At 46.9% G+C, this 19998-nt stretch overlaps 1 protein-coding gene across 2 annotated transcripts in view; it reads right to left on the minus strand.

The window, feature by feature from the left end:
* Positions 1–1253: 1253 nt before the first annotated feature.
* Positions 1254–19998, minus strand: part of tnksb (tankyrase, TRF1-interacting ankyrin-related ADP-ribose polymerase b) — a 30149-nt gene continuing 11404 nt past the window's right edge. For both annotated transcript variants that reach the window (XM_037531784.1, XM_037531783.1), the window contains 20 exons: positions 19071–19257; positions 18856–18974; positions 17617–17708; positions 17455–17533; positions 16589–16760; positions 12511–12590; positions 12142–12287; positions 10678–10843; positions 10237–10456; positions 9207–9316; positions 8473–8661; positions 7313–7562; positions 7029–7111; positions 6667–6787; positions 6133–6230; positions 5967–6041; positions 5452–5557; positions 3006–3192; positions 2726–2882; positions 1254–1829 (listed from right to left, as the gene is read on the minus strand). In XM_037531784.1, the coding sequence (XP_037387681.1) occupies positions 1743–1829; positions 2726–2882; positions 3006–3192; positions 5452–5557; positions 5967–6041; positions 6133–6230; positions 6667–6787; positions 7029–7111; positions 7313–7562; positions 8473–8661; positions 9207–9316; positions 10237–10456; positions 10678–10843; positions 12142–12287; positions 12511–12590; positions 16589–16760; positions 17455–17533; positions 17617–17708; positions 18856–18974; positions 19071–19257 (2724 nt within the window). In that variant the 3' untranslated portion in view covers positions 1254–1742. The remainder of the gene's footprint in view (positions 1830–2725; positions 2883–3005; positions 3193–5451; positions 5558–5966; positions 6042–6132; positions 6231–6666; positions 6788–7028; positions 7112–7312; positions 7563–8472; positions 8662–9206; positions 9317–10236; positions 10457–10677; positions 10844–12141; positions 12288–12510; positions 12591–16588; positions 16761–17454; positions 17534–17616; positions 17709–18855; positions 18975–19070; positions 19258–19998) is intronic.

Raw genomic sequence — 19998 nt, forward strand, 5'->3', positions numbered from 1 at the left:
CTAAGTCTGTTATCTGGGTAATGTGGGTCAGTGGGTGAATTTAGACCCTTTTGTAGGTCAAAGGTCAGTGACGAGGACAGTAATTCTGCTTCTGGGCCTCCTGTCCATCAGCCTCTGCGCTCCTGTGAGTATTTGTATTCAGAGCGGTTTGGTGTGAAACACTTCTAGAGAAACTGCTCACAGTGGTGGTGATAGGAACCAGACGTCCCCCTCTAAAAGCTCCTCACAGTGGAGGTGATGGGAACCAGACGTCCCCCTCTAAAAGCTCCTCACAGTGGTGGTGATGGGAACCAGACGTCCCCCTCTAAAAGCTCCTCACAGTGGTGGTGATGGGAACCAGACGTCCCCCTCTAAAAGCTCCTCACAGTGGTGGTGATGGGAACCAGACGTCCCCCTCTAAAAGCTCCTCACAGTGGTGGTGATGGGAACCAGACGTCCCCCTCTAAAAGCTCCTCACAGTGGTGGTGATGGGAACCAGACGTCCCCCTCTAAAAGCTCCTCACAGTGGAGGTGATGGGAACCAGACGTCCCCCTCTAAAAGCTCCTCACAGTGGTGGTGATGGGAACCAGACGTCTCCCTCTAAAAGCTCCTCACAGTGGTGGTGATGGGAACCAGACGTCCCCCTCTAAAAGCTCCTCACAGAAAGTTCCTACATGAACTGGTTCTGAATTCACTGCCTGATGACTGAGACGCTGTTTTATGAGAGTTTAGAGAACTTCAACTCCATTCATGGTGGAGGGAGACATGCAGGGCGCTGTGCGGCAAAATAGTCCCCAAAGAAAACTCATTATTCCAGATTTTCCACTGTTTTCCATCATCAACATTCCATATAAACTCAGAAGCCTCATGTAGGTTCTCTGGAGGTTCTGGATGGTAAATAAAGTGTCTATATCCGTGTTGTCATCATGGCGACGCCTGGTTCCCATCACCACCACTGTAAAGACGTCTGACCATCTGAATCTCTGTTCACACCTCCTTGAAGGTTAAGCTGCAAGTCATTTCTAGATCCTTACAGCTGCTGTAAGTGATGTAAATGAGCTCCTGGTTGTGACATCATTATGGATTCATGAACGTTTATAATATACCATCACACTGTTAGGTACAAAACGGACCTTAAATTGTCCCTTAAAAACAAACATTCGCTGTTAATGCTTTCCTTGTTTTGTAATAACAAACCACACGTCACTAAATTGGTTAATCAAATTTTTTTTTTTTTTAAATGGAACAAAAACAATACCGTTACAGAAGCCAGTAAATATACACCAAATGTTTAATTCCACATGTTAATAAACGCGTTTTAAAACAGTGAATAAATAAATTGTGGATTTGAACAAAGTTTATGCTCTGACCGGGTTTATTTAAAAGAAATGAACGATCGAAAGAAAGAAAGAAAAAAGACTTTCCTTAAAATACAACTCAAATAGCTTGGTTAATCACAACGTGTTGTACATGATTCTTTTCCACTGCCTGTACAATACACTTCACAATCCAACTGCTTCTCAAATAACTTAAATAACTCACTTTAAAAGTGCAAATTCATAATGCATACATGGCAAGCCCATGAGTAAGACAACAGTCAATAGTACAGTTCACATTTCTTTTTGTGCAATATTCACAAGAATGTTTTAGTGAGACAGGGTGAGACAGGGGGAAAATGTGTGAAAGAGAAGGAATAAGGGCCAGAGTGAGGCAAGGAAGGAGGAAAGAGACAGAGGGAAAGAGAGCGAGAGAGCGAGGGACACTATGATTTCTGTTCTGCTCCTGTGGCAGTTTGGGGGGTGCTTTCCGGTTTTGCAATCTGATAGGTGATTAGATACTCTGGATAAGCCTGAAAAACAAAAACAATTCACTGCATGAATTAATGTCCCCTCTGACAAGATGCAGTACAGAAGTGTAAAAAAGACTAACGTTCTGTGTGGTCAACTGTCTTTTTAGCAGTCATTTTTCATTTAAAGGGTTTGTTCTGGGACTTTCCTGTCTTGCTTTGGACAAGACTTGGGACTAGCTTGTTTTGGCTTGGACAGTCTTGCCTTGGACTATTTACAGGACCAGATTTAGACTTGTTCATCATACCGTAGGTCTGGGACTTGCCTGGCTTTCCTTGGTCTAGGTTTGGGATTTGCGTATCTTGCATTGGGACTTGCTTGTCTTGACTGGACTAGACTTGGGACTTTCTAGTTTTTGGCTTGGACTGTCTTGCCTTGGATTATTCTTAGGACTAGACTTGGGACATACCGACTTTGCCCTGGGACGAGACTTGGGACTTGCCTGTCTTGTCTTGGACTAGGCATGGGACTCGATTATCTTGCATTGGGACTTGCCTGTCTAGCTTTGGACAAGACTTGGGACTAGCCTGTTTTGGCTTGGACTGCTTTGCCTTGCACTATTCTTGGGAATAGACATGGGACATATGTCTTTGCCTTGGGACTTGCCCGTCTTGTCCTGTACTAGGCTTGGGACTTTCCTGTCTTTGCTTGGACTAGACTTGGGACTTGCCTGATCTGCCCTGAACTAGGCATGTGACTTGACTGTCTTGCCTTGGACTAGGCTTGGGACCTGCCTGTCTTGCCTCGGACTCGGGACTTGCCTGTCCTGCATGTCTGGAGTGCCAAGAATTGAGACTTACTTGTTCTTTGAAACACAATGGTTTCTTTTCTCGGCATACTTATTAATGAACTCTGCAGTTGTGAGTGTGTAACGCGTTTCCTCAGGTGTACGTTGTACCTGCTCTCCCCTGTAGATGACGTACTCTGCATACGCAAGACCATTGACACTGGGCCTCCCGATAACAGAGTGATGACCTGGAGGAGCATGAGCCATCTTCATAGCACTGAACTGAAGGAAGGACTTTCCTAGAGTTACCCTGCAGAACAGCATCTGCCTGCAACCACAATAACACATATATATTAGTGAAGGCCGCTCTTACACAAACACACATACACCTCACTTTCTACATTTAAACACACCTAATCATGGTCATACTAATATTTTTTTGTTGTCTTACCTGTGGCACAGGTAGCAGGAGCGGTCTTTGTGTGTAGGGCAGCCGGTTCCTCCTCCGATGCCGTAAACGTACTGGTTACTCTTGGACGAGTTTTCAGCAAAGTAGATCCCTGCTCCAAACATGCCTCCAATGTAGGCATGCCGCTCGTCAAAGCCTTTATGGATGATGGCGTTTATAAAGGGTGAACCTTAAAACAAACAAAATAAAAACAAAAGAGTTAACAGGCACACTGCTAGACAACGATGGAGAATCACTGTGTCCTACAAGAGATCTTTTCTGCTGTTTTGGAGAACAGTGTAGTCTGAGACAGACCGCTTTTGGTGGAACAGCGGAGTCTGAGACAGACCACTTTTGGAGAACAGTAGAGTCTGAGACAGACCGCTTTTGGAGAACAGTAGAATCTGAGACAGACTGCTTTTGGAGAAATAGTAGAGTCTGAGACAGACTGCTTTTGGAGAAATAGTAGAGTCTGAGACAGACTGCTTTTGGTGGAATAGAAGAATGTGAGACAGATGGCTTTAGGTGGAATAGTAGAATGTGAGACAGACCGCTTTTGGAGAACAGTAGAATCTGAGACAGACTGCTTTTGGAGAAATAGTAGAGTCTGAGACAGACTGCTTTTGGTGGAATAGTAGAGTCTGAGACAGACTGCTTTTGGTGGAACAGCGGAGTCTGAGACAGACCACTTTTGGAGAACAGTAGAGTCTGAGACAGACTGCTTTTGGAGAAATAGTAGAGTCTGAGACAGACTGCTTTTGGTGGAACAGCGGAGTCTGAGACAGACCACTTTTGGAGAACAGTAGAGTCTGAGACAGACTGCTTTTGGAGAAATAGTAGAGTCTGAGACAGACTGCTTTTGGTGGAACAGCGGAGTCTGAGACAGACCGCTTTTGGAGAACAGTAGAATCTGAGACAGACTGCTTTTGGTGGAAGACCAGAATCTGAGACAGACTGCTTTTGGAGAACAGTAGAGTCTGAGACAGACTGCTTTTGGTGGAATAGTAGAGTCTGAGACAGACCGCTTTTGGTGGAATAGTAGAGTCTGAGACAGACTGCTTTTGGTGGAATAGAAGAATGTGAGACAGATGGCTTTAGGTGGAATAGTAGAATGTGAGACAGACCGCTTTTGGAGAACAGTAGAATCTGAGACAGACTGCTTTTGGAGAAATAGTAGAGTCTGAGACAGACTGCTTTTGGTGGAATAGTAGAGTCTGAGACAGACTGCTTTTGGTGGAACAGCGGAGTCTGAGACAGACCACTTTTGGAGAACAGTAGAGTCTGAGACAGACTGCTTTTGGAGAAATAGTAGAGTCTGAGACAGACTGCTTTTGGTGGAACAGCGGAGTCTGAGACAGACCACTTTTGGAGAACAGTAGAGTCTGAGACAGACTGCTTTTGGAGAAATAGTAGAGTCTGAGACAGACTGCTTTTGGTGGAACAGCGGAGTCTGAGACAGACCGCTTTTGGAGAACAGTAGAATCTGAGACAGACTGCTTTTGGTGGAAGACCAGAATCTGAGACAGACTGCTTTTGGAGAACAGTAGAGTCTGAGACAGACTGCTTTTGGAGAAATAGAGTCTGAGACAGACTGCTTTTGGTGGAATAGTAGAGTCTGAGAGAGACTGCTTTTGGTGGAATAGTAGAGTCTGAGACAGACCGCTTTTGGTGGAATAGTAGAGTCTGAGACAGACCACTTTTGGTGGAATAGTAGAGTCTGAGACAGACCACTTTTGGTGGAATAGTAGAGTCTGAGACAGACCACTTTTGGTGGAATAGTAGAGTCTGAGACAGACCATTTTTGGTGAAATAGTAGAATCTGAACGAGACTGCTTTTGGTGGAATAGTAGAGTCTGAGACAGACCGCTTTTGGTGGAATAGTAGAGTCTGAGACAGACCGCTTTTGGAGAACAGTAAAATCTGAGACAGACCGCTTTTGGAGAACAGTAGAATCTGAGACAGACTGCTTTTGGAGAAATAGTAGAGTCTGAGACAGACTGCTTTTGGAGAAATAGTAGAGTCTGAGACAGACTGCTTTTGGTGGAATAGAAGAATGTGAGACAGATGGCTTTAGGTGGAATAGTAGAATGTGAGACAGACCGCTTTTGGAGAACAGTAGAATCTGAGACAGACCGCTTTTGGAGAACAGTAGAATCTGAGACAGACTGCTTTTGGAGAAATAGTAGAGTCTGAGACAGACTGCTTTTGGTGGAATAGTAGAGTCTGAGACAGACTGCTTTTGGTGGAATAGTAGAGTCTGAGACAGACTGCTTTTGGTGGAATAGTAGAGTCTGAGACAGAACGCCTTTGGGGGAACAGTAGAATCTGAGACTGCTTTTGGAGAACAGAAGAATGTGAGACAGACGGCTGTTGGTGGAACAGCAGAGCCCGAGGCGGACTTTTCGGAGAAGCTGAGTGCGAGTAAAGAGGCTGTGGTTTAGGGTTTTACCATGGAAAAGCATGCGCTCGTTGTGATGATTGTGGTTCTCGTCAGCGATCTCCTTCTGCCGGTGAGTGTATCGCTCTCGTAACTTCTTATTCACCACCTTCTGGATCTGCACAAACACATTCAACACCATCACAAATCAGCCCAAAAAATACAACATACTTCTCTATTCATACTGACATGCTCCCCATGTCCTGCACCTTCAAATATACAAATTTAGGAACACAGTTCATATGTGGTACCCCCAGAGGTCATATTAAACAAAATAACCTTCCTCTGAGACAGCGAGCACCACCAATTCTACTTTAAAATGTTAAAGCAACAATTGAAAAACCCAATTTATACAACTGGGGGACAAATCAGACAAATGCTAGTCCTGTTTTAGCTATGCTAAGGTACTTCAGTCCATGTATATATCGAGTCCGGTAGAGATCCACACAATTCTCAGCTTACACTGATAACATTAGCACCATATACTGGTCAGGCCCTTATTCTGATACGGTCGAAGTGGTCTTCACCTTGATGACGTTGTATCTGCTGAAGACCCCTCCTGCATTACCGCCGTCTCTGTGCTCACGGATCGTACTCTGCATCTGCAACAAACACAGCATTGAAATATTTCACGCCACTGAATGACTTCACATTACGTCAAAAACCTCTCAATAAAATGTTTTGTTTATTTACCTCCTCTTCGACGGACTGGAACTCCTTGTCGTCAGGCGGCAGGTCGATGAGGACGGTGCCCTGAGCGGTGCAGTGGAAGGCCAGGTATGGGTTCGCACCTGGAACACAAACGTCGCACAAAGCTGGACAGTTATAATCCGCTGCTATAAGGACGCTGCATCCGAAAAGAACTTTATTAGGGTTAAATGCATAAACAGTATGAGAGTAACTAAGGGGTGTAAAATAAGGAAGGGTGGAGGATGATTAAAGAAGCCAGAGAACACCTATAAAATATCATCACAGAATCACAGGCACTGCTAAGCCATTGATATGGTTTCCCAAACGGTTGCAAAGGTGCTGCAAAGCCGCTACTGTTATATCCCAGGTGGTTGCTAATGCATTGCAAGGCTGTTGCTATGGTAACCCACGTGAATTCTAAGGTGTTGCTAGACTGTTGCTTTGGTTTTACACTGTTACTAAAACCAAAATTACTCAGGACAAATTCACCAAACACTATTACATCACCAAGTGCCCACACACCAGGCTGGGACTCACCCTGCTGCCCCCCCAACAGCCTCTCGATGCCTTTGATGAGTTTGTGTCGGTGTCCATAAGCGTTTATCCCGATTTCCTTTAACTCCTCATGTCCCATATCAGCCAACACGTCCAGAGTGATCTACAGAGAGGGAGAGCCAAACAAATCACACTATTAGTGTGTGAAGGACTTAAGAGCACAGCTCTAGAACACTAGCGGAACATTCTGGAACAAACTGTGTTCCAGGTCATAAGAACTACGATGTGTTTTGTGAGTAAATTATTTGAATAATTCTAAATTATTAGTGAAACTTTTAAACCCTCATTTGTTCTGAACGTGACTGCTCCTCACTAATAAACTAAATCACACTGCGAAGCCTCACCTGCTCACGCTCGAAGACGTCTCGGAGGTGCTCCAGACCCAGACTCTTCAGGAACTGACTGATGTTCATATCCAACATCGTTACTGCAGGGGAATCATCAGCATTAGCACACAGACGTTCACAGCACTAAACAATAACAACTGTGCAGGTGCAGTGTGTGGAACTCGGGTCTCGATGTTAAAGCGATAGCTGAGCAAAATGGAAAGCCGCTGATCCACTACACTTGGGGTGAATCAGAGGTTTCACTGGACTATCGCTTTAACTCTCAGATCACTCTTCCTCACCCTCTCCCTCTTTCCTCTCTGTCCCAGACGCTCCGTCTGCAGGGCCTGTAGCTCCCCCGCTGGCCCCGGCGCTGGCCCCGTCGCTCAGAGGCCCCGCCAGGTTATCGATGCTTGAGGCAGCGGAGAGGCAGGATGGCGTGGAGGCAGGTGAGATCAAAGTGGCACTCAGAACTGTGGCCTGAGGCTTAAAACAGCTGGGCAGAGCATTCGGTGGCATGGCGTCCATCAGCAGCGCACGGATATCATCAGCCTGGCAGGGGGTGCAGGGGGGGTGGGGTATGACATGTTTAATGACCATAAAGCTCCTCAGGCCCACAGAAATCACCATTTACAGCTCAAAATGTGTTCAGCCAATAAAGACTGTGCATATACTTCATATACATACTGTACATTACCGTCTTATATGAGCCGATAATACATAACATGGCGTTATGTTCATTATTCACAAAGCATTAACACAGCATTAGTACAGTAGTTTACCAGGGCTCAGAGTTAGCATGACATGTACTATAGTACAGTGACATAGAACTACAGTACAGTACTGTGACATAGAACTATAGTACAGTATAGCGCTGTGATGTAGTACTATAGTACAGTCTAACGCTGTGATGTAGTACTATAGTACAGTACTGTGACATAGAACTATAGTACAGTATAGCGCTGTGATGTAGTACTATAGTACAGTCTAGCGCTGTGATGTAGTACTATAGTACAGTACAGTGACATAGAACTATAGTACAGTCTAACGCTGTGATGTAGTACTATAGTACAGTACTGTGACATAGAACTATAGTACAGTCTAACGCTGTGATGTAGTACTATAGTACAGTACTGTGACATAGAACTATAGTACAGTCTAACGCTGTGATGTAGTACTATAGTACAGTACAGTGACATAGAACTATAGTACAGTCTAGCGCTGTGATGTAGTACTATAGTACAGTACAGTGACATAGAACTATAGTACAGTCTAGCGCTGTGATGTAGTACTATAGTACAGTACAGTACAGTGACATAGAACTACAGTACAGTACTGTGACATAGAACTATAGTACAGTATAGCACAAACACAGTAGTGTACATCACAGCTAAGTACCAGTTATCACAGAATTAGTAAGTAGTTTTCCAGTGTTAGTGTTAGTACAGCGACGGTACCGTACCGTGGCTAAGTCGAGTGCAGTCTGGCCTTCTTGGTTCTTCATGGTTGGGTCGGCGCCGTGTGCCAGCAGCAGTGCGCATAACTGCGTCCGGCCTTTCTGAGCGGCTTCGTGCAGCGGCGTGAACGCCCACTTATCCGTCGCGTTCACACACGTGTTGTACTTTATCAACAGAGCTGCTATGTCCACATGCTATAGAGAGAGAGAGAGAGAGAGAGAGAGAGAGAGAGAGAGAGAGAGAGAGAGAGAGAGAGAGAGACAGACAGAGAGAGACAGAGAGAGAGAGAGAGAGAGAGAGAGAGAGAGAGAGACAGAGAGAGAGAGAGAGACAGACAGAGAGAGACAGAGAGAGAGAGAGAGAGAGAGAGAGAGAGAGAGAGACAGAGAGAGACAGAGAGAGAGAGAGAGAGAGAGAGAGAGAGAGAGACAGAGAGAGAGACAGAGAGAGAGAGAGAGAGAGAGAGAGAGAGAGAGAGAGAGAGAAAGAAAGAGAGAGAGAGAGACAGAGAGAGAGAGAGAGACAGAGACAGAGAGACAGAGAGAGAGAGAGACACAAAGAGAGAGAGAGACAGAAAGAGAGAGAGAGAGAGAGAGAGAGAGAGAGAGAGAGAGGAGAGGAGAGGAGAGGAGAGAGAGAGACAGAGAGAGAGAGAGAGAGAGAGTCAGTGAAGTGTTACTCTCCGAGTTTGAGAAGAATGTGACTGTAATGATGACTTCACTGTGCTGGCAGCTCTCACCCCATAGGAGGCAGCGTTGTGCAGCGGGATCAGTCCTCCTTTATCCTGCGCGTTCACATCTGCTCCGTGCTCCAGGAGGTACTCCGCCACCTCCAGGTTATTGTAGCCAGCTAGTGCGCGCGCACACACACACACACACACACACACACACAGACACACACACACAGATACACAGACAGATGGACACACACACATATACACAGACAGACGGACAGACAGACAGACAGACAGACACACACAAACACACACACAGACAGATATATTGTGATTCAGTAAAATAGCAGCGCAGGGCTTCCCTGAAGATATTCCTTGTGTCACAGCGGCTGAGTTACAGGCGGGCAATGTGTCAATGTTTCATAGCTGTTGTGAAAAATGTTTATTACTGTGAAATCTGTTATTGTGTTAAACTATATTCATTCGTGGGCACATAGTGGAGGCGTCGGTACTTAAAGAACGCTGACCAACTGCACCTTCAATTAAAAAAGGATCAAGGATCGTCCTGTTTCATTGGATTTAATGCAGTACAGCGTGTGAAACGCAGAATAAAGCAGTTTTTAATGCGGCGCTACAGAAGCACTATCCCTTTAGCAGGATATCGTGGCATGCATCTTAAACATATTTAACTATTACCACATGTTATTTTTCCCATATCTCCCAGCCCTGCCAGGGCTTTCTACACATGTCTGGACCCACATTCAAAGATACTGCTTGTCCTAAGATCCTACAAATATTTCATAAAGTAAATAAAACTTTAGGGCTTGAAAAACACTTTCGAGTTCTGCATCAGGCCATGTGAACTCAACACACTGTTCTCTAAACCAACACGTGTAATATTACATATTATTATTATTATTATTATGTAATACTTAAACGTATTAGAACCTTTTCTAACTTAGCTAATCGCATAAAATACACACAGGATATTTTATGTCTATTTTGATATCAATAAAGTTCTATCTATCTATCTATTATGGCCTGACCAGGTGTAAAAGCAAACCCGTGTGTGTGTGTGTGTGTGTGTGGACAGTACCTGCGAGGTGCAGCGGCGTGGAGTTCCTGCCCTGCGTGTCTCTGCAGTTGATGTTGTCCGGGCTGCACAGCTTCTGCACCCGAGCGAGGCAGCCCTTCTTCGCTGCGTCCAGCAGGGCGGCGTCACCGCGCAGCAGATCCTGAATGTCCGTGTCGCCGTCCTTCACCATGTCCAGAGCCATGTTCCCATCACGGTTCTTCTTGGACGGGTCCGCGCCGTGCTGATCAATATAAATATAGCACGGTCAGGCTTCCGTATCAATGTTTACTCCCGCTCTAGCACAGGCAGGTCGTGGGTGTGAAGTTACACATGTTAGTGCATGGCAATACACTAAAGGTACTGTAGGGGGCGATATGGCTTCAACTGTTTCATTTGAAAAGCTCATTCGGACAGACTGTAAGACAGAAAATGTAATGCTAGTCAATAAACAGCCGCGCTGACCTTCAGCAGAAGTTTACAGATTTCATATTTGCCCTTCGCTGCTGCCTCGTGCAGGGGGGTGAACTTCCACAGATCAGCTACGTTTACAGACGCTCCGTGTCTGACCAACAACTCAGCAACTTCATAATGACCGTAAGAACAGGCGTTATGGAGGGGAACCAAACCTCTGAGAGAGAGAGAGAGAGAGACAGAGAGAGAGAGAGACAGAGAGAGAGAGAGAGAGAGAGAGAGAGAGAGACAGAGAGAGAGACAGAGAGAGAGAGAGAGAGAGAGAGAGAGAGAGAGAGAGAGAGAGAGAGAGAGACAGGGAGAGAAAGAGAGACAGAGAGAGAGAGAGAGAGAGAGAGAGAGAGACACAGAGAGAGAGAGAGAGAGAGAGAGAGAGAGAGAGAGAGAGAGAGAGACACAGAGAGAGAGAGAGAGAGAGAGACACAGAGAGAGAGAGACAGAGAGAGAGAGAGAGAGAGAGAGAGACAGAGAGAGAGAGAGAGACAGAGAGAGAGAGAGAGAGACAGAGAGACAGACAGAGAGAGAGAGAGAGAGAGACAGAGAGAGAGAGAGAGAGAGAGAGAGAGAGAGAGAGAGAGAGACACAGAGAGAGAGAGAGAGACAGAGAGAGAGAGACACAGAGAGAGAGAGAGAGAGAGAGAGAGAGAGAGAGAGAGAGAGAGAGAGAGAGAGAAAAAGAGAGACATTACAACAAAACTGTCAATTAATTATAGCACAGAACAGATGGAAAATCTTGTTTTGATGAGATTTTGAGGAATGTTTGATAAAATGATGACACTGCCATGTTCCTAATCTGGTATTAAGACTTCAACACCAGGTGGTGCTGCATGTCCATAACTCTCTATGGAAGGAGTAAGAAGTCTAGCCATTCACTCCCAACAGCACAGAACAGCAGGACGGCGCTGTTAAAAGCTCATTTATTCTAGAGGCTTATTATTTTATCATGCATGTTTAATGTACATTCGTAGTACATTTCATATGTATACTTTGATGTATCGCTGTTGTTGGAACAAAACCTTGTATCTGCAAAACGGTAGCTTCACAGGAGCAGGCAAAAACCTACTTTACTTTTAATGGAAGTCAATGGAACCGGACTTTTTCCACAAGGAATTTTGGGCCAGTTATCCTGAACTTCACCCATAAAGTAAAGTCCTTTCAAATGAAGACAAAAAGTACAAACTAATGCACTTTTTAAATCTTGTCATTATTATTATTCAGATATAAAATTGCGCAACAGTATATTCACATAACAATGATCAACAAAGCACTTCATGGAGCGGCAGCATGAGACGTATTCTGGCCGTACGGTTCAGCCTCACTGCTGTTGGGGTTTAAGGCTAAAGGACAGTGAGAGATACTTTGTGTAGCAGTTGCTTTTTTATAGGTCTGATTTCCACGCTGCCCAACGTTTGAACTATTTTAACTGGATTAAGTTCGGGATAATGATCGTCGTACCCCTTATCCTTGGCGTGGACGTCAGCTCCGTGGTGTAGCAGATACTCCACCACGGCCACGCGGTTATACCCCGCAGCGAAGTGCAGCGGAGTGGAGTGGCGGCCTTCTAGATCTCTGCAGTTCACGTTCTGAGGAGAACACAGTTGCTGCAGGACACACAAGAACGTTTTAATCACATTTGATTGAATTCAATTCCCAGACAACAGTCACCATCACATCTCATGAAAGGACACAATGCTTGTCCTGTACAGGTCACCCGTTTTAACGTCCCTCTTAAACAGCCTTCTGTAAACTTCCACAGGAGCCATGAAGGAAAACCGAGCCTGGAAAGGGACTTTCAGCTAATCACCTCCACAGCCTCTCTCTCACCTTGACTGTGTCCAGATCTCCGGCCTTAGCCGCCTCCAGGAAACGGTAATCCACGTCCGAGTTTCGAGCTGGAATGTTTTCTGAATGAACACAAACACAAACTCAGTCAGTATATCACTCATCATCATCGGTCAGGTAGAGAGGAGCTGCAGACAGTGAACGTCACTGTAGGAATGCAATCACAGCGTCAGAGCCATTAGAATCCATTCTGTGCTCTTTTAATTCATTCGATTTTCATAAAGTGTCCTTTACCTCTGGACCCGGGGGCAGAATTATCTGCCATAATAGTCACCGCTGAGTAATACAGGGTTTCTTATAGTTTATAATGTGGTATATATAACGTACACTGTATATATATATATATATATATATATATATATATATATATATATATATATCCATCCATCCATCCATCCATCCATCCATCATCTTCCGCTTCTCCGGGGTTCGGGTCGCGGGGGCAGCATCCTGAGCAATGAAGCCCAGACCTCCCTTTCCCCAGCCACTTCCACTAGCTCCCTGGGAGGGATTCCGAGGCGCTCCCAGGCCAGCTGGGCGATATAGTCACGCCAGCGTGTCCTGGGTCTTCCCCGGGGTCTCCTCCCCGGTGGACTTGCCTGTGACACCTCCCAAGGGAGGCGTCCAGGAGGCATCCTAACAAGATGCCCGAACCACCTCAACTGGCTCCTCTCGACGTGAAGAAGCAGCGGCTCTACTCCGAGTCCCTCTCGGATGACCGAACTTCTCACCCTATCTCTAAGGGAGAGTCCAGCCACCCTGCGGAGGAAACTCATTTCAGCCGCTTGTATTCGCGATCTCGTTCTTTCGGTCATTACCGAAAGCTCATGACCATAGGTGAGGGTGGGAACATAGATCGACCAGTAAATCGAGAGCCTTGCCTTATGGCTCAGCTCTTTCTTTACCACAACAGACCGGTAAAGAGCCCGCATCACTGCTGACCCAGCACCAATCTGCCTGTCAATCTCCCGCTCCCTTGTACCATCACTCGTGAACAAGACCCCGAGATACTTAAACTCCTCCACTTGAGGCAAGAGCTCATCCCCGACCCAGAGAGGGCTCTCCACCCTTTCCCGCGTGAGAACCATGGCCTCGGATTTGGAGGTACTGATCCTCATCCCGGCCGCTTCACACTCGGCTGCAAACCGATCCAGTGAAAGCTGAAGTTCACGGCCTGATGTCCCCAATAGGACCACATCATCTGCGAACAGCAGCGATGTGACCCTGAGGTCACCAAACCGGACACCCTCCATCCCCTGACTGCGCCTAGAAATTCTATCCATAAAAATTATGAATAGAATCGGTGACAAAGGGCAGCCCTGACGGAGTCCAACTCTCACTGGGAAAAAGTCTGACTTACTGCCGGCCATGCGAACCAAGCTCCTGCTTTGTTTGTACAGGGCCTGAATGGCTCGTAGCAAAGAGCCATGTACCCCGTACTCCCGAAGCACCTCCCACAGAATACCCCGGGGAACACAGTCGAATGCCTTCTCCAAATCCACAAAGCACATGTGGACTGGTTGGGCAAACTCCCATGAACCCTCGAGAATCCTGGAGAGGGTAAAGAGTTGGTCCAGTGTTCCACGACCAGGGCGGAACCCGCACTGCTCCTCATGGATCCGAGGTTCGACTATAAGCCGGACTCTCTTCTCCAGTACCCTTGCAAAGACCTTACCAGGGAGGCTGAGGAGTGTGATTCCCCTGTAGTTGGAACACACCCTCCGGTCCCCCTTTTTAAAAAGAGGCACCACCACCCCAGTCTGCCAATCAAGTGGCACCACCCCCGATGTCCACGCAATGTTGAAAAGGCGTGTCAGCCAAGACAGCCCCACAACATCCAGAGCCTTGAGGAACTCAGGGCGGATCTCATCCACCCCTGCAGCCCTGCCGCCAAGGAGCTTTTTAACTACCTTAGCGACTTCGGCCTCAGTAATGGACAAGCCTATTCCCGTGTCCCCAGACTCTGCCTCCTCACTGGAGAACGTGTCAGTGGGATTGAGAAGGTCCTCAAAGTATTCCTTCCACCGCCCAATGACGTCTTCAGTCGAAGTCAGCAGCACACCATCTCCACTATATACAGTGCTAGTGGCACACTGCTTTCCCCTTCTGAGTCGCCTGACGGTTTGCCAGAATCTTTTCGGAGCCGACTTAGTCACTTTCCAAGGCCTCACCGAACTCTTCCCACACCCGGGTTTTTGCCTTGGCAACGACTGAAGCCGCAGATCGCTTGGCCTGTCGATACCTGCCAGCTGCCTCTGGTGTCCTACAGGCCAACCATGTCCGGTAGGACTCCTTCTTCAGCTTGACGGCATCTCTCACCTGGGGTGTCCACCACCGGGTTCGAGGATTACCGCCCCGACAGGCACCAACTACCTTGCGACCACAGCTACAGTCAGCCGCTTCAACAATGGAGGAGCGGAACATGGCCCATTCTGAGTCAATGTCCCCCACCTCCCCCGATATCTGGTCAAAGTTCTGACGGAGGTGTGAGTTGAAGATCAATCTGACAGGTTCTTCTGCCAGACGTTCCCAGCAAACCCTCACTATACGTTATATACGTTATATATAGGGGCAGTAGTAGGGGTGCGGTGCATTGTGGATCGGGCAGTGTCCGAAGGCGTAGGCCTTGGCGTTCTGATCCTCGGTTGCTGAAACTGGCTTTTGGAACTTGGAACGTTACCTCACTGGCGGGGAAGGAGCCTGAGTTGGTGCGCGAGGTCGAGAGATACCGACTAGATATAGTCGGGCTCACCTCAACACACAGCTTGGGCTCTGGGTCCAATCTCCTTGAGAGGGGCTGGACTTTTTTCTTTTCTGGAGTTGCCCATGGTGAGAGGCGGCGGGCAGGTGTGGGCTTTCTCATAGCCCCTCGACTCGGCGCCTGTATGTTGGGGTTTTCCCCGGTGGACGAGAGGGTAGCTTCCCTACGCCTTCGGGTTGGGGAACGGGTCCTGACTGTTGTCTGTGCTTATGCACCGAACAGCAGTTCAGAATACCCAGCCTTCATAGAGTCCTTGGAAGGGGTGCTTGAAAGTGCTCCTCCTGGAGACTCGATTGTCCTACTGGGGGACTTCAACGCTCACGTGGGCAATGACAGTAAGACCTGGAGGGGTGTGATTGGGAGGAATGGCCTCTCTGATCTGAACCCGAGTGGTGTTCAGTTTTTGGACTTCTGTGCAAACCACAGTTTGTCCATAACGAACACCATGTTTGAACACAAGGATGTCCATAAGTGCACATGGCACCAGGACACCCTAGGCCGCAGTTCAATGATTGACTTTGTAGTCGTGTCAGCGGACTTGCGGCCATGTGTACTGGACACTCGGGTAAAGAGAGGAGCTGAGCTGTCAACTGATCACCACCTGGTGGTGAGTTGGATCAGGTGGTGGGGGAAGATGCCAGTCAGACCAGGCAAACCCAAACGTGTGTATATATATATATATATATATATATATATATATATATATATATATATATATATACATACATATTTGCTGTGTATATATACATATACACACAATCACACACACACACACACACACACACTATATATACTTACATTTACATTTACAGCATTTGGCAGACGCTCTTATCCAGAGCGACTTACAGTTTGGTCATTTTACACAGGGAGGCCAAGGTGATGTTAGGAGTCTTGCCCAAGGACTCTTATTGGTATAGTGTAGGGTGGTTACCCAGGTGGGGCACTGAACCCCAGTCTACAGCGTAGAAGGCAGAGGTGTTGCCCACTACACTAACCAACTAACTACTATGTGTAGTATATCAATATAACATTGTATACAAACAAAACATGTATATATGTATAGTTTATACTATATTGGACATACAGAATACATTACAGGACATATAGAGTATAAGGTATATGTAGTGTATAGTACAGCGTATGTAAACAGTAACTGTGATGTATTTGGTTACATTAGGGTGTATATACAGTGTCCACATTTACTATAGCATACTCTGTTTATACAGAGTGCATTACTGTGCACTGCATATGTGACACAGTATATACTATAACACATATACTGTAGTGCATATTAGTCACCGCTGAGTATCTGCTGGACAGCCTCGTTCCCCATCTGAGCGGCCGTGAAGCCCTGCAGTGAAACGATTGCTGGGTCGGCGCCGTAACTAAGCAACAGCCGGCAGGTCTGGATGTGTCCGGCGAGAGCGGCTCTGTGCAGGGCAGTCTGACCCAGAGTGTCCACTGCGTTCACCTACAACACAGAGCATGTTCTCAGGACATGAGAGCTGAGAAGGTGACGCTTCAGCTCTTTTAATTTGCTGCACAGAAGATCCGTGAAGACATCTGAGGAACACACTCACGATGGCAGCAGTACTCAACCTGTCAGTGGGTGATCAGAGTGGAGTGTACTGAGGTTCGTACTGTGTGTTTATGTGCATAAATATATAAAGTAAACGAGTAAACATATAAAGTGAGGAACGTGTTCAGCAGTGATGCACTAAAGCTTAATATTATCCATGATCTAGTGACAGCTGTTACTGTCACTACCGAGTACTTTAAGTCGTGTTACCCTGCCGGGTTTTGTTCTGTACTTTGGGTGGAGATGGGCCAGTTTTGGACAGAACTTATTTGTACTTGGGTCAGGTTAAGAGTCAAACCCTGGTCATGTGGCTCAGTTGGGTCCAAGTCCATTGGGTTCAGACTTCACAAGGTTTGGGTCAAGTCCCACAATTCTCAGACCAAAATTTCAGGCCTGCTTAAAACTCTAAAGCAGGCATGTCAAACTAGGGACCTTCAGAGCTGAAGTGCTGTCAGTGTTTACCCTCATCTAACGCTCTGAATTCAGTTCATGAAGTTCACATTAATGAGGCGGTGTGCTGAAGTCTGCAGTGTGAGGACCGGACCCTGACGCATGTGCTCTAACGTGTACGTGTGAGAATACACACCTTCGCTCCGTGTTTCTGCAGAACCTCCAGAACATCATTATGGGCTCGTTCAGCAGCCACGTGGAATGGAGTCATGAAGCTATGGAGAACACAGGGAGAAAACGAGTGAGGAAAGACTGAGGAGCTCAGTGAAGTATGAAGTTAAATCTGAGAGTGACTCACTCTTTGTTCTTGTCGTGGATGTTTGCTCCTTTTCTCAGCAGCAGCTCTGTGACCTGTTTGCGTTTGGGGTGAGGAGATGCCACCGCACAGTGCTGTGAACACACACACACACACACACACACACACACACACACACACACACACACACACATCCCAGAGCTTTAACAAAGCTTCAACAGTTGAATAGTGGAACTAAATTTCAGTGGAAACGAGTTCAACTGCGTGGCATGAATTTGCATCACTAACCAATAAATCTCTGAAATTGCACGTCATTCTGAAGCCACTGTTAGATCAATATTAGGAACTCCAGGTCAATTAATTAGTCAAAATACAATTAAAGACCAATAAATTCATGCTAACAGCAAGCTAAAGCTCCTGCACACTAAAGTAAGCCTGCTATTAGCTGGTGGTGTTGGTATATAACAGCACTGTTATATACCAAAACCAGCTACTGCAGCCTAAAACTCCCAAAGCCTCCAAACCACAACACTGGACAGAGTCTTATGATGGTAGTTCAGTGGGTCACAGTGTTATTTTCCATGTAAATATATTCATATTTAGGCTGCTTAACAACCTTGTAATTCAGAGGATTTGTATATTTCACTGGTTGAGATGTAATCAGAGCGGTTTGGTGTGAAACTCTCTGTTCTAGATAAACTGACCGAGTCAGAGCTGCTCCCAGTGGTGGTGATGGGAACCAGGCGTCCCCCTCTAAAAGCTCCTCACAGTGGTGGTGATGGGAACCAGACGTCCCCCTCTAAAAGCTCCTCACAGTGGTGGTGATAGGAACCAGACGTCCCTCTAAAAGCTCCTCACAGAAAGTTCCTACATGAACTGGTTCTGAATTCACTGCCTGATGACTGAGACGCTGTTTTATGAGAGTTTAGAGAACTTCAACTCCATTCATGGTGGAGGGAGACATGCAGGGTGCTGTGCGGCAAAATAGTCCCCAAAGAAAACTCATTATTCCAGATTTTCCACTGTTTTCCATCATCAACATTCCATATAAACCCAGAAGACTCGTGTAGGTTCTCTGGTGGTTCTGGATGGTAAATAAAGTGTCTGTATCTGTGTTGTAGTCATGGCGACGCCTGGTTCCCATCACCACCACTGTAAAGACGTCTGAACCGTTTCACTCCAAACCCTCTGATCCTCTGTTTACACCTCAAGCATTAATTTAAGGCAAATTGGTTGAATTAAAGCTAAAAAACGAAATGAAGCTGTATGTGTGTGTGGTACCAGAGCGCTGTCGTGCGAGTGCGGGTGTTTGAAGCTGATGATCTCCTGCGGCGTCTTCTTCACTTTGGCCACGTCCCCATCCCGCGCAGCCTGCAGCAACGAGTGACCTTTAAACTCATCTGAGAAAGAGGCAGAGGTCAAAAGGTCAAGTACCACAGTGATAACTCACTCAAGCAGTGTGTTGATTAGCAGGTGTGTGTGGGTGTGTCGCTCACAGGTGAGTTTCTCCCGGAGCTCAGGCGTGGGAGCCAGGTCGATGGCGCTCTTGCTGTGGCAGTTGAGCAGGTTGGGGTCGGCTCCGTGACTCAGTAGCAGTGAACACACCTCCACTCTGTTCTTACTGGCCGCCTCGTGCAGCGGAGTGAACTGCCACAGATCCATCGCATTCACACATGCGCCGTGCTGAGAACACAACCAGTAACCAGTCATGTGGGCACAAATACATGATGACTTCACGACGCGAGAGAGGAGTTTGACTGGGCCACAAACTGGGGACTTCACAACGCGAGAGAGGAGTTTGACTGGGCCACAAACTGGGGACTTCACAACGCGAGAGAGGAGTTTGACTGGGCCACAAACTGGGGACTTCACAACGCGAGAGAGGAGTTTGACTGGGCCACAAACTGGGGACTTCACAACGCGAGAGAGGAGTTTGACTGGGCCACAAACTGGGGATTTCACAACGCGAGAGAGGAGTTTGACTGGGCCACAAACTGGGGACTTCACAACGCGAGAGAGGAGTCTGACTGGGCCACAAACTGGGGACTTCACAACGCGAGAGAGGAGTTTGACTGGGCCACAAACTGGGGACTTCACAACGCGAGAGAGGAGTCTGACTGGGCCACAAACTGGGGACTTCACAACGGGAGAGAGGAGTTTGACTGGGCACCAAACTGGGGACTTCACAAAGCGAGAGAGGAGTTTGACTGGGCACCAAACTGGGGAATTCACAAAGCGAGAGAGGAGTTTGACTGGGCCACAAACAGGGGAATTCACAATGCGAGAGAGGAGTTTGACTGGGCCACAAACTGGGGACTTCACAACATGAGAGAGGAGTTTGACTGAGCCACAAACCGGGGACTTCACAATGCGAGAGAAGAGTTTGACTGGGCCACAAATTGAGGACTTCATAACATGAGAGGG

This window comes from Pygocentrus nattereri, chromosome 20, assembly GCF_015220715.1.
Source record: "Pygocentrus nattereri isolate fPygNat1 chromosome 20, fPygNat1.pri, whole genome shotgun sequence".
Lineage (NCBI taxonomy): Eukaryota > Metazoa > Chordata > Actinopteri > Characiformes > Serrasalmidae > Pygocentrus > Pygocentrus nattereri.